Source organism: Parambassis ranga, chromosome 13, assembly GCF_900634625.1.
Source record: "Parambassis ranga chromosome 13, fParRan2.1, whole genome shotgun sequence".
Classification (NCBI taxonomy): domain Eukaryota; kingdom Metazoa; phylum Chordata; class Actinopteri; family Ambassidae; genus Parambassis; species Parambassis ranga.
In genome coordinates, this window is record NC_041033.1 from 11,422,345 (window position 1) to 11,436,170 (window position 13,826).

At 39.5% G+C, this 13,826-nt stretch overlaps 1 protein-coding gene across 3 annotated transcripts in view; it reads left to right on the forward strand.

The window, feature by feature from the left end:
• fchsd2 (FCH and double SH3 domains 2) overlaps positions 1-13,826 on the forward strand; it is a 45,146-nt gene that overhangs the window by 23,823 nt on the left and 7,497 nt on the right. For 2 of the 3 annotated variants that reach the window (XM_028419600.1, XM_028419602.1), the window contains 7 exons: positions 1,590-1,712; positions 2,303-2,398; positions 3,414-3,488; positions 6,682-6,798; positions 6,904-7,008; positions 10,948-11,037; positions 11,265-11,324. In XM_028419600.1, the coding sequence (XP_028275401.1) occupies positions 1,590-1,712; positions 2,303-2,398; positions 3,414-3,488; positions 6,682-6,798; positions 6,904-7,008; positions 10,948-11,037; positions 11,265-11,324 (666 nt within the window). The remainder of the gene's footprint in view (positions 1-1,589; positions 1,713-2,302; positions 2,399-3,413; positions 3,489-6,681; positions 6,799-6,903; positions 7,009-10,947; positions 11,038-11,264; positions 11,325-13,826) is intronic. The other variant, XM_028419601.1, reaches the window with a different exon arrangement.

Genomic DNA, 13,826 nt, shown 5'->3' on the forward strand with positions numbered 1-13,826 from the left:
CTTCATTTCAACACTACCGTAAATGGATGAAAAGAGGAGGGGAGGAAGAGAAGAAAGGGGGAGGAGGAAATGACCAGAATGATGAGGGAACATTTAGAGAAGTCAGCCAACAACCCAGCCTTAATGACATAATTTCCTTCTCAGTGTCCCATTGTTTTAGAAGTTAGAGTTATGTATGAGTAAGTGGTAGACAGAGTTTTTTGCGCACATTTAAAAAAACATGTCTGTGCACGTGTTTATTTGTTGTTGATGTAAGTGGGAGGCTGTTGACTTGGCCTAAAGGATCCCCCTTTGCTAGCCCTGTGCATGCAGGTTTCTGAGAACGTGAGCTTTTGTGAAGCACTTTGGCCAGAGGAGTGCATGCGTGTCTGAGTATTTGAGAGTGGATGTGCGTCAGTGTGTGTGTGTGTGTGCGTGTGCGCGATCTCTTGTGTTTTGTTGAATTGGAATCTGAACCCCTTCACCTTCTCTTGCAGCTGTGAGGACGCTATCCAAAAAACACTTTTACACAAGCATATACACACACGTGTCTCCCATACACATTATTTTCAGTCAGTCACTCTTTTTGTGCTCATACGCATTTATACTGTTTTGAACTCTTTTCTCTTCCTCCTCTCCATTAGCCCATCTCTCCCTCTTTCTTTCCGATTTGTCTGTTTGGCAAAGTGGCCCACAGCTTGGCAGCACTACCCCAGCTCCCCATAGAAAGGCTGTTCATTTGGACTGCATACTTCATTAAATTGTCTTTATATCAGAACCTCTAATGATAAGAGCTGTCAAACGAAAACATCTGCTCAGCTTCTGTCCTTCCACTGACTTTCTCCTTGCCTCTCAGTGTTTGTCTGACTGTCTTTCTTTTCATTGTTTTCTTTTCTCTAGTGTAAGTCATAACAACTCCCAATTCTCCATTTTTAACAGCATTAGGATCATAGACACCATTTGCACTAGAATTTATGTAATGAGTGGCAGTGATGCCTGAGCCAATGGTCCGATGTGTGTTTGTGTTTAAGTTGCTATATTGATACTGTATAAAATATGATCTGCTTCATTTTTAATCATGCTTATGAATCAGCTGTCATATTATAGAAACCTCCACCTCTGCAATAGCAATACATAAAATTTGTGTTTTAGGAGTACTACTTAGACACGTTTCCTCACTGGGAAGCCCTTTTTACAGTGAGTGCACAGTTTAAATTTCCCCAGCTCCAACAAGTGCAACAAACAAACTGTTATGGAGTTGTCAATCAGTTACAACCCACACATTCCAAACAAGAGGCCTAATCATAAGTGTGGGTGGACTGTGTTATAGCCTAATGCATCCCTGAAGGTGAAGTGGCCCTCCAGTGCTCCAAAATGACAAGAAGGACACAAGCCTCCAAGTCAAAATAGTTCAAGTTAAATAATTTGCTGATAGATTGTAGCAGGTGAGATGATAAAAAGTCAATGACTCTTTACAGCTCAATGAATTAAGAAGAAAGTAAAGCTATACTTTTACCCCCCTTTCTCTCCTTTATGATTAAGGATAATGATATTACATTGACTCCTTTCTTCACTGTGACCTCTGGTCCTTCTCTCTGCCTGTCTTCTAGGTCTTGGATGGCAGAATCTACGAGCATGTGAAAGACTACCTGGTAGCACTTTGTCGCACTGAGCTAGAGGCCTCTCAAGCCACGCACAACACCTTCCAGTTTCTTTTGGATAAATCCACCAGGGTGAGTAAGGGGCATTTTTACAAACTAAAAATGGCACAGCATTCTCAGCGTGTCATTTGAGGATATAACAATATCTAATTTTTACAACTTAATTATTGTGTAATAATGCGTAATTCACATTTGCCATTCCCATTGTGCATCACTGTTGGTAACACTCGGAATGTTGGTCCAGTTTAATTTTGTAAAATCAATAATCAGCAGAATTCTACATTTTTTTCTTTTATGTAATGTGATAAATGATTTATATCTTTATAATGTTATACTGCACAATACATTTTAGCTGCCTCTGCTTCTAGCCTTCATTATGCTGTTTCCATAGAGGTGCAGAACTTTCCAGTGCAGTGAAAATAAGCCCACAGTGAGTAAAAATGTGACAGTGAGTGAAAATGGAAAAATGGAAAATGGAATTAATGGAGTCAGACTATTGCAGGAATCTGTATGTATGAAAATGGTAACTCACCATCTATAGGTTTGAATTGTGTCAGTGGAAAAAAAAATCCCAGATCCTCCACTGAAAAGAGAGGATGTGGCCGGACGGCAGGGATTAGGGTGAACTCTCCGTTAACTCTTCTCTTTTCTCTTTCTACTAGATAATACAAGAGTTCAACCAGCAGCTCTTCATGCAAGAAAATCCTGTTTTTCACAAAGCACACGACTTCCAGTTCCAACCCAGTGAATACGACACGGTAAGACTCACACAGCTGCACACAGCTGCACGCCCTTCCAGTGTATTAATATATGTACACAGGCAGCATTGTGCTTAAGCCACTTGGATTGTTTATATAGACACTTCATCTTTCTCTTCCTTTCCCACACATAGACACATGCACACAGAAGGCCACCAGACTCTTGCCTTTATGTTGTTTTGCCCTCATGCAATATTGTGGTTAACATCTGTTTCTGAAGTCCTTTACTCATCTCAATCACCTGAATGACTGAAACGGAATTCATTTACCTGACGTCGTCTTTATTTTAGAAAAATCACATTAATTAATACTGGGCTTAGCCAAGCTCTAGACATCAGACCCAAGCTTTGATCATTCTAATTCTCAAGGAGATTTTTGGGTCTTTTGTTTCCAGCCTTTGGAGATTCATTTACAAAAGATGGAGTTGTCCACTTAACTAGTGTCTGGTGACAGCGATGATGGAAGCATGAATCAGCTCTGTGTTCTAATTTTAATCACCAAATGATGTGTGTCCATTGGGAACATTTCCTTTTCAGTCTTTTCTCATTCACATAAGCTTATCTAAAAAAAATTCAATTCAATCGTCTGGATGTTAATAATATTTAAGATTGCTGTCAACTGATCAGAGTCCGAGTGATTGTAATGGAGCAGTGGGTGTCATGCTGTCTCGCCCCCCTCCAGGGATTTGTTAAGTACTGCTGTATGAAAAAGAAACGTCTCTCACTGGACACTGTTCCTTATTCCTCTGTGGAGTAGTTATCCCTCTCTTCTTCTCTGTGTCTGGCTCATATTGTATCTCACCTCTCTCTCTCTCCCTATCTCTCCACTCTGCTAGTTTCTCTTTTCCTCTCTTTCTTGTTTCTGCTGTTCTGACATTTTTCCGTGTAACGATGTCCATCCTTGTGTCTCTCTGGTCCTGTTAAACACTTTTCCCTTAACTCTTTTTCCCCATTAACCCCTCCTTGTATTTGTGTGTTTGTGTGCTTGCGCTACTGCTCTTACGTGTGTGTGCCAGACTCTGAGCTCGGTGCAGCAGTTGGTGGACATTGAGCCGTCGCCCGTCAGTGCCATGAGAATGACCCTGGCACAGGTAGTCTTAACATTTGTTAGCTTTCCCATCTCCATCCCTAACACAATCCATGGCTCATCTACTTCATCCATGTTCAGATGTACAGTATGTATCTGTCCTGCTGGAAGAATGGAATGATGTCTAGCCAATTTAAACACACAAATGCACCAATGGCTTTTTACTGCATTGGATTATTAAGAAGAAAGACAAAGGATGAGCTCTCATTTCTCAATGTTTACTCACACTGATAAAAACCTAAAGCTATTTTGGTTTGTTATTATTGGCCAGGCTTAATGTGTTAATAAAAGTTGCTGACATAATTGTGTGAGCTCTACAAACAATTACCAATGGCTCGCCTGTTGTTCAAATAGAATGCTGTTGATCCTGCCAACAAGGTCAGGACCTTAAAGTATGTGTACACTATTATCTTCATTTTCTATTTTAGTCACCATGTTTTTACCTCAAGGTGTTCACATGCCACAGGGCACTGGTTTCCCAGTATTAGTGCAAAATTTAAATTTAGACGAAAGAATCAGCTGTAGTTTCAATTTCTTATCTACATCTTTTGTTTGTGTTCCTATAGTGTTATACTTCTTTAATAAAGTCATAATTTATTGATTATAAATGATTATGATTTATGGCTTTTCTGACCAACCACTACTCGAGCTATTCTACTGTATAAGCTGCTGATTCTAGATAATAAACAGGAGTGGCCCTTTTCTGACACAGTAGTTACTCCTAATAGTATATATAATGGAACAAGCGAGCTATATTTGGTGGATTACTGAATTGTACTATTATAGCTGTGGCTTCTCATCACTGTATTGCTGTCATGTTGCAGTGCACACACACACCAGATGACTCATTAGATGCTGTAACCCTGTTGATGTCATGTCATGTGGTGAAATATCACCCAGCTATCATCACCCTCCCCTAGATAATTGAGACATTTTTTTTGATGTGATTTTTATTGACACATTCGTTATGTGTTCAAAATGTGGTAATTTGTGATATAATAATTTATTTTGTCATTTGTGTGTGTGTGTGTATAGTTTCTTTGTTAAATGTTGTGTTCATCTTTGAACACGGAATGTACCTTTAAGTGAGAGAAAATGATTATACGTTTCTAGATTTATACATGTTTTTTTTTTAAATGTCCGCATCTGGGAGCAGTTAAATAAAACTAAAACTGAAGGTAAATCAAAATTTTATAACCAGCGAGCAGTTTCCCTCTAAATGTGTTAGGATGACTCTCCTTTTCTTTCTCTGCCATTAATAACTAGAAAAGCCTGATTACAGCCATGTATCTACCACTGTTACCACTGATCTGCTGTAATGCAGGTTGTACAGACACCCTCGAGTCTTTAGGCTCTCACTGCTTTTAAAAACACACTAAAATAGGTTACATAAAAATACTGCTACCGTGACTACAAGGCAGCACTATTTCTTCTTTTTCTACAGGTGCTGTTCATTGTGATGTATTATATTAGTCAAGACAGCGGTATGTCTCTGCAAGCTGTAGAGACAGAGATCCTTTTTTTTTAGAAAACAGTGGGAGCCTAGGTGTGAAATGACGCATATCTATATTAGAACAGACACTATGCCTCCTTATTGCAGAAAAATAATTGCGTTAGTTTTGCAATATCATAATAGGAAACTCCAATTGTTTAGAGAAAGATGATGACATGGGACAATAATCCACCAAATGATTTTTTTATTTTAATCTAATATTCTGTAAAATGGTCCACCTTCAGCACAGACAGGTACAGCTATAGCAAGCACTTTAACAGCACTTTAAAAGAAGTGTGTGATTTCACTGTGCTTTCCATTAATTGACAAGATTGCCAGAACATAGTTGTTGAATTCATTTAATATATTAATGTCATACATTAACACATTTTTTTCACACATTTTCTAAAAATAAATTCCAATTTTCAACAAGGCCACCTGTAATGATGTCAACAACTTTAACAACGAGATGCAAATTAGCTGAGCTCTCTCCATGACACATCATATTACTGTTCTAATCTAGTTTTCTGCCTCTCTGCTTTAACTCTGCGATTCTCCTGTGTCTGAGTGTAATTAAGCTGTAAATCTCCCGTGTAATAGTCTTGGTTTCACACCTATACAGATTTATGCCCTTTTGCTACTGAATCAACACATAGTTAATAGATATGATGTGCATGAATAGGTGCCGTTAAAACTGTGTGTACTTTGGTCTGGCTAACACACTCTTCTATTATCAGATTATGGGAACCCTGGGAGGCTTCCTAGGTCTGTTAGTGTTGAGCAGTGACATGCCTCTGCAGAGAGGAGGAACAGCAGGCTCCTCATTTACACTGATACATTTTATGAACGCTTTTTCAAGACGGAAATAGAAGTGTATGTTCTCCTCAACTTCAGCCTCTCATTCAGCAGAATTACATGTATGAACCATAGATTACATCCAGGCAGCTGGACTCATCGATAACATAGACTGCATATCAGCTTGGGCTCAGTGATGCCACTTGTAGTTTTCCTGATGAGTGTGGTGGACATTGGTGACTCCCACACAGAGCTTCAGAAACCCTCATCAGAAACCTATGGATTTACTTATGTTACCCTTAGACTTTCATTCAAAATGTATGTGACCAGACCTTTTTCCTATAAATGTCCTTACTTTAATAGAAAATAGTTGATTGTAAAAAAAAAAAATACAATTCCAAGGCAGGGAAATAGTGTGTGAAGTATAATTTATGCTGTCATTGTTAAGTGGTGGAGACAGATTTAATACATTAGTCACTGCAGAAAAATTGCCACATGGTTATAATTCAATGCTTTATTGGAAAGCCGTGCATACTCTTCAGCAGACCCACATGCTTTCTTTGTATGTGAAGAAAAAACAATCACATGTTAAAAAAGGAGTGTTGCCATGACCCTCCTGCTCTTTCACACACACACACACACACACAATCTCACACAGTCATGGTCTTGCACATGTGTTTTTAATAGCAGCTATTTTCTTCCAGGAAGATAACAATAGAGCTTTGCAGCACACACTGTATTAATTATGTGAGAAGGAAACAGTCTGTCTCTCTTGCACACTAGCTTAGCTTAATTATCAGCCTCTGCATATCACACACCTCACGTTGTTATCACTGACACTGTAGTTATGTGTGTGTTTACCCACTCTTGTATGTGCGTGTGTGTTTGTGTGTATGCTTGCCTGTATTAGAGTCGTCAGCTGGAGTCAGAGACGGGGACAACAGAGGAACACAGTCTGAATAAGGAGGCTAGGAAATGGGCAACCAGAGTGGCCAGAGAGCACAAGAACATCATTCAGTACAAGAGAGTAAGAGTCATTTTATACAATACAGTATGTGAATTTAGTTTATTCTAAAATATGCACACATGCATATTTCTAATCACATTGTGTGTTTGTGTGTGTTGTTTTCAGTCTCTGGAGGACTGTGAGAGCCATGGCCTGCCTCCCACTGAGCAGGGCAGACTAGATCTGGAGCTGAAGATCGAAGACACCAAAGAAAGCATGCGCAAAGCTGAGGTCTGTGACTCACAGTGTCAACATGTACTGTCATCTCAGCGTCTGTGTTATTCCATTCTGCACCATGTTTGCATGTTCTGTCCTTATTCGTATGGGTTTGTTTTCCTCCTGCAGTCTAAAGATGTTCAGAAATGTCTGTAAATATTCCACGACCTTTGTTAATCCAGGCTCCAACCTTTAATACCATAAGCAGCAACGATAATAGGCCTTCAGGAGACAAAGTTGTAAATCTGTTATAATTTTCCATGTGTGGCATCAAGAACTTTATGTTTGTATAGGCATGTAATACTGTCATTTTTTTTGGATTATTAGTGGCTTGTTTGTTAGATTAAGATTTGTCACACGGCAGACTAAGTACTGTTGTCATGACAGAACAACAGTGGATGTGTTACTGATATGTTTTTGGTTGACAACGGCTGAGATCAGAAATCTGACTTGTTGAAACGTGTGACACATGAGACAGGTGAACCATCCAAATGGGTTCTGTGTAGCAAACCATTGTCAGATTAGCATCTTTGCAGAATATGCCCTGTTGGAGGCAAAGGTACTAAATGTTTCAAAACTGCAAGGTGGACTAAATGTACGCTTCTGATAAAACACAGAGAGACACATCAAACTTTTAAATCAGACACATAATGTTTTTAAAATGTAGATATTTCATATAATTATATTACAGACTATAAAATCTAATATGTATTTTATAAGACTTCTTGCTCATCTCTTCTCTTCCTCTCTCTCTTCGTTCTACACCCCTCAGCCTTTCAACTTGCAGAGACTTCTATCATTTCTGTATTGATTTTCACAGATTCAACCTGTCACATACTGAATGAGACCACTGTGTCATCTTCTCCCGTCCTTCTAAACTCAGTTCTCTTCTCTTTTCATTTTCACATTTGTACTCTCACCTTGCCAGCCTCACTGTGGTCAGCTTCACCTATCACTGCCTCTTTGCCACCACACTGCCTTTCCTTTCAGACTTTGCATATTTGGCACCCTCTGCTGTCTGGTTTGGTCAGGAATCATTTCTGATGATGACCTTTTGTTTGAGTATTTCAGTTAAGTGTATAAGGCAAGAATAATTCAGCAGCCATCAGTGGCTTTGGATCTCAATGTGGTGGCTTGTATTGCACCTCTTCTTCAGCCAACACTTTGTTTTCCTTTGTGTGTCTGTCCCTCACATTGTCCGGCTATTCTTTTGTCTGCTAGGCCTGCATCACTTTGACTAAGACGATGCATATTTTATAAGCTTGTTTGATAAAATGTCTTCATTATAGAGCTACAGATGTATGAAGGGGGCTGAAAGCAGGACAAGACACAGCATGTAGGTTTGATTATAGCTGTGCTAGCTTCGTCATCAAGCCTCTTTCAATCAAACATGTCAGCACCTTGTTAGAAAATGGCTGTAAATATAAAGGATGGTGATTTAATAGCAGAGGAGACGTTGTATATGTGTGTCTAGAGTTGGATGTACAGATTAAAATATATGGCTGAGACTGAGACATTTCTGTTGGGTTAATAATCCCATCATAATCCTTTGCTATCATATCTGAAATACCAGCTTAAGCAAAGAAGGCTGCGATCAGCCAGTAAGGAAGATTGATAGCACAGCTGGCTCCTTATTTAGTGATATTTCATAAACTGCCTAGTTTGCTTGTGAAATAGCATCCTAATGTGCTGTGTCGGACCATTGAATTCATAAATCTATGTTGAATGGATTGTCTATACTAAAAAAACAGGATGATTGGCAGTCGAGTCTGAGAGGTTAAGGTTTATTTGACATACTGGTTTTTAATATAAATGTTGTTTTGGCAGATACATCAGCAGGTTTCCATCAGGATTGTCCCGATACACCTGATGCCAAATGTTCAGTGTGGAGAGCTTTCAGACTTACTGTTTTAAGAATAAGTCAAAAATTCAGGGAGACTATACACTATATATACTCTATATATACACTATAGAGGTTTAGATTAGGTAGTGTCAATTCAAGGTTCTCAGTTTGAACGACATTATAAATCCTTAAGATTAGGAACAGAATCGTGTGCCCTGTGCTGTACAGAATGCTGCTCTGATTTTATGCTCCCTTCCCTTCCCTGCTTGATGAAAGACTGTGGAGGCTGAGCACATCTTTCCCTGAAGTTACTTGAGCAATTATTACTGTAACAAAATTTCACAGCACAATTAAGAGAAACAAGTGAGTCATGCCATGATAAAAGACAGCAATACAGAATGAAATGTGTAACACACACTATATTTTTACACTCAGGGTATTACTAATGAAGCATTATTCTAAGAATTCAAGAGAAAATGCTTCAAGAGAAGGACCTTCTGTGGCGTTCTGTGCTGCTCCTCGGTAGTCTCACATTACCGCTGAATGTGCTCCTGTAGGACAGCAGTGTGTCGTGCAGAGGGTGATATGTGTTGTTAAGAATACTGAGAAGTTTCCTCAGTATCCTCCTCTCCGCCACCTCCACCACAGACTCCAGCTCCACTCCAAGTACCGAGCCAGCCTTCCTAATGAGCTTGTTGAGTCTGTTGGTGTCGGCCGTCTTATGTAACTCTTGTTTTCCTCCTAAGAAGCTGTGTGAGAATGACAGTGAGAACAGCTGTCTGTCCATACTGAGTGGTTAAAAGGTTCACCACACAGTCTGGCCTTATTTACACATGGCAACAAGACAGGCAGCAGGGCAAGCTCTCAGACACATTACTGCACAAGAAAACAAATTAAAATTGATTAGAAGTGTGTATTCATAATGTATAATTATGAATCAATATCCCTTACTCTACAAGACACCAACCTCCTGGCTAATTCAAAAGAGTTGTGTTAAAGCAGACAGATGACACCTGCGTCCTCAGATATCCATAACAGTAAACCTTTAGCATGGTTTAAGTGATGTAGCTTCTTCCAGGTTGTTTGTTTCTGCTGTTCAGTTGGACAATCATAATGGAGGTCTGTGGGGATTGTCTCACTTCTGAAGCCATGTTCATCCTTTTTCTTTACTTTTTCTGTTATATCTGTATTGATTACAGTTGCTCAGCTGGAGTGGTTGCCTGAAGTTGTGCTCTAGTTGTGGTTTCTTATTCTATTCAGTTAATACTGCATTTTTTAAAGAAACAGCTGCTGACAGTGTGATGACAAATGTTACAACTTTTCTACAGTTTAGTCTGATGTGTCCAGCAGCCCAGGCTGGTGTCTACCCATGGCATTTATTGGTTGATGCTAACTGAAAGGAAAAATCTGAGGTCCTGCAGAGGCTCAGGTTTTTATCGATCAAAGTAGGGGAAGCTGTCTTGACAGTGTGTCTGACTCCACGCCTCTGTGGGATGGAGCTATCGGTTATCAATCTGCTCTGTCAGCATCAGTGTGAAAGGAAAGAGGCGGGTAATAAAGGAAGAAATTGATGAAAACTGAGTGAGGGAATGGATCAGAGATGAAAGAAAGTTGAGTAGGCAAGGCAGGATTTAATGTAAATCTCAGGGGTTCCATTGCTGGTGGTTATAGCTTCATCATACTGCCTCATTAGGAAAGAACACATTCTAGTGTTTGCAGCTTATTAAAACGGAGTACAGCAAAAACATTTAATGATTTATTGTTCAGGAGACTGTGTGTAACAGATTTAAGACATGTTGGGGTGTAACTTCATGTCACAGCTATCAATAAGCAGTGCTGCTGCAGCTGAAATGATAAAAAGAGGAATGTGTCATCACCAGAGACCATTGTTTGTGTTTGCTCTCGTATAAACAGTCACTTAAGAGAAGTTTGAAAATTCAATAGATATTAACCCCTTGTATGAAAGTGATGGATGCCATCTGTGTTATTGAAATGTTTACAGCTTATCTTTTTGGGAACTGTGATAACAGTGTTAAAAAAATGTCTTGTAAAATTGAGGAAATCTGTTTAAATCAGTGTTTTAACTCTCCCACCCTCTTCTCTCTCCAAAGACAATAAAATTGAAAGCTGAAGCTCGGTTGGATCTTTTGCGGCAAGTGGGGGTTGCCGTGGATACCTGGCTGAAGAGCGCCATGAACCAGGTGTGTCTTTTCAGTGAATGATGGAGAAAATACATGCGTAGTATGCGTCTGCAACTCTCTTCCTGATTGGTTTATGCAGACAAGTGTGAAGCAGTGTGTGTGATGTGACCGTTTCTTATTCATTTCCATTTGTGCAGCACAGCGTGTGTGTGTGTGTGGGTACACTAATATGTGCCTGTTTTTGCATTATGACTATAAACCCCCCACTTTCTCTGTGCATGCTGTAGGTGATGGAGGAGTTGGAGAATGAACGTTGGGCCAGCTACACTTCCCACGATCCCCTCTCGGTGAGACACTTCCCCTCACTGTGCACACGTTGCTGCTTTCTAGCCAAGCCAGCAGAATTAAACCCGCTCTCCTAAAAACAGAAACTGGAGAACTCAGGAGGAATAAATGAAACTTCTATAAAAAAAAAACCTACCAAAATCTGTTGATGTAAGATCAATTTATTCCCATCCATGTGCTGCAATTATCAGGAAAAAGAAACATCCTAACCTCATGAGCCTCATGTGGTTTTCTGTGTTTGATGTGAAGGGCAATGACCCTAAAATATACAAAAATAACTAATTTACATTGCAGCCCAGTCTGTGTTCTATATTGTATGTAGGAATAGAGCATTCAAAGTGCACTTGCAGCATTTGCACTGCAGTTTTTGACTTGGCTGGAAAGAACAAGACAAAATCAAAGCTGTTTTTCACCACAGTAAATTATTCTTAGTGTCTCTGCCGCATGCATTGGGGCTTGTCACAACACTGAACGCTGAATGTATGTCACGACTGCTGTTGTATCCCATCAGGGTTGCCTCTTGCTCTACACTGTCCAGGTCAACAAAAAAGTTTAAACACACTGGCTTATAATCATTTAGACTTTTATTGTAAGTGAAAACCTCTCAGCTAGAATCATTCTCGACAAATCACATCCTGAATGATGTAGATTGCGAGATAATTGGCCTCGGCCCTGCTGCCTAATCATCTATCACACCATCTATTACCCCACTTCCACATTGGAATACTGATGTAGTTTTCACACAATTTGCAGTTTGTATTTTGCAAAAACAGCTCTGATATGGAGCCTTTTTTAACTGCCCGCAGTTCTGCACCCTCATCTTTAACATTACTGGTTGTAGCAGATTCTCATTTTTTCTACCGTCTACAACTTTTCACCATAAATAATTTGACATATTGATAAATTTTACTTTTTTTGCAAGAAGTTTCAGTAAAGATCGATATCACTCGCATGTGTCCATTGCATTTGGAGTCTCTGTATTTTTTAAAGAAAATTCCTGTTAAATGAGATTTAACATAAACTCACATCACTTATGGATATTTATGTGCATTTATTTGAATACGTATTTTAACAATACGTATTCTGTGAAAACTATGTGCAGTAATCCCACACAGGAGTTTGTGAAGAGACCTGTCTGTCTGTCAATAGTCCTAAACAAAGTGAGTCTACTCTATTCGAAGCACTTGACATTCTGTGCACGTGATATTGCAGCTTGCCGCTAGCACCACAGAGAGAGATAGAGAGGGATACTGAGTGTGTGAGAAAGAGAGAGAGAGGACGAGATTAAATGGAAACGGGAAGGGATGATGGTGGGAGCCGAGCAGTGAGAGAGGGAGTGGTAAAGAGACGATCACTGATGAAGACGGCGAGAATTAGCTGAGACAAAAGAGGTAGTGTGATGTGCAGGAGCGAAGCAGAAGTGAGGAGAGAGTGATAATTCTGAAGTAAAATTGGATGCAGAGGTGAGAGAGACAGTGAGAACACAGTGTAAGTCCACAGTACGTGGAAACAAAATATTAGGTTTGTCATGTTTGCACAGAAAACTAGAAGCAAAATTTGACCACACAGAAAATACTTTCAGTGATGCTGTGAATTTATGAATTTCAAGTGACTGCAGTTTTAAAGCTTATCTTGTTTTATTTACAAGAATTATCAGTAGCTGAAAACTCTTCCATCTGATTTCATTATAAGAACAGGCCTGAAGGCTTCTTCAATTAATGGCCTATGATTTTACACTGAACTTACTGGAGCCTTGAGATGCTAATGGAAGCAAAGAATGAGAAATTGTTTATTATCAACAACAGAGGAAATACAGAGGCAAAGAAGAGCAGGGAAAGTGCAGGAGGATTTTTTAATAGCAGTTTGCTGATTAGAGGGAGGTCAAGAAGTCACTGACAGCCACAGAAAGAAGAAGGAAAGAATAAATGAATTGTGAATAGTAATAATAATCTGCAGAAGAGGGCAGAGGAGCAGGCACTTTACTCAGCCCTCTCTCTATTCCACTCAACTTTATTAATATGAGTGTGAAAAACTGGAAGCCACAAACCTTCAGGTCTCTCAGACAGCCACTGCCTTCATTACAATATCACTTTTACAGTTATTACCTCCAGGACCAATAAACGCTGGTTTGCATATCTGTACTGGTACAAACTGAGATTTATCTTTGTGGGTATTTTATTGGGTTATTAAAGAAATACATGCTGGTCATTCTACTACAGGGACTGAATAGACTTGGCTCCTTGGACTGTGCAGGCTACTCTTAAATCAAACAACAACAACAAACACGCACTCACCAAAAATATGGAGCCGGACATCACCTCACCACTTTGTAATGTAACTCATGGCTGCGTCTATAATCACTGTCACTGCACGGGTCAGGCTGCAAAATTATGTATTATATCTATGTGGGAATAAATTAATTCAAAGCAGAGGTGCTGTTCTAACAGGCCACAGTGTGCAAATTATTACCTGCTATGCTGTATTTAATGTGCCTTGTTGCAGTA